General features: G+C 72.7%; 1 protein-coding gene across 1 annotated transcript in view; it reads right to left on the bottom strand.

The window, feature by feature from the left end:
• Window positions 1-78: 78 nt before the first annotated feature.
• The window catches only part of LOC112120054 (protein PRRC2A-like), a 13,908-nt gene continuing 13,147 nt past the window's right edge, over window positions 79-839 (bottom strand). The window contains exon 12 of the mRNA XM_024218967.3: window positions 79-511. Within this exon, the coding sequence (XP_024074735.1) occupies window positions 80-511 (432 nt within the window). The 3' untranslated portion in view covers window position 79. The remainder of the gene's footprint in view (window positions 512-839) is intronic.

The raw sequence follows: 839 nt of genomic DNA, 5'->3' as shown, positions 1-839 counted from the left end.
GGCCCCTCTGGGGCGAGGCAGGGGTTTGGTTACCTGGGCCCCCGAGACGCGGCCCCTCTGGGGCAGGGCAGAGGACAGGTTACCCAGGGCCCCCAAGATGCCTCCTACCTAGCCCGGCGTCGAAGCTGCCGCTGGTGCTGCTGCCGCTGCTGCGGGGTTTGCTGACCGGGGCTGGCTCCTCCTGGTCTCTTGTCTCCTCTGGGGGGGCAGGGGCCGGGGGGGCGGCAGCGGCTGGGGGGCTGGCGACGGCCGGGTCGGGGGGCGGCGGCGGCGGGGGGGCGGGCGCTTCCTTGGGGGGCTCAGCTTTGAGGCGCTTGTCGGGGGCCCCAAACTTCTCGTCCAGGCGCTTGAGCTTCTCGGCGCAGGCAGCCCGGCGCTCCTCCTGCATGCGGCGCTCCTCCTCCTCCCGCCGCCGGCGCGCCCGCTCCACCGCCGCCGAGATCTCCGAGGAGGACTGCTTCCGCCGCTGGCGCCACGCTTCGTCCTCGTCCTCCGGCGCCGGGGGGCGCGCCTGGGGGGAGGTGGGGGTCAGGGGGAGCCGGGCACCTCCCACCGCCTCACAGCCTGATCCCCGGCCCGCAGCCCCCCCATGTCCCCTCACCCCCCGCAGATCCCCCATGTCCCCTCACCCCCCCCCCAGATCCCTGCCCCACAGCCCCTATATCCCCCCAGGCCCAGACCTTTCCTCTATACACCCCTAAATCCTATTCTATCCCTCCAAGGTCACATCCCCCCAATCCCACACCCTATGAATGCTCCATCCTCCCCAGGGCTCACGCCCCACTGCCCTCAGATCCTTCCCGGAACCCCCCCAAAGTGACCCCTCCGCCCCCCCCCCC

This window comes from Terrapene carolina, unplaced genomic scaffold (genome assembly GCF_002925995.2).
Source record: "Terrapene carolina triunguis isolate 2854851 unplaced genomic scaffold, T_m_triunguis-2.0 Scaffold51127, whole genome shotgun sequence".
Lineage (NCBI taxonomy): Eukaryota > Metazoa > Chordata > Testudines > Emydidae > Terrapene > Terrapene triunguis.
This window is presented reverse-complemented; position numbering and strand designations above follow the sequence as displayed.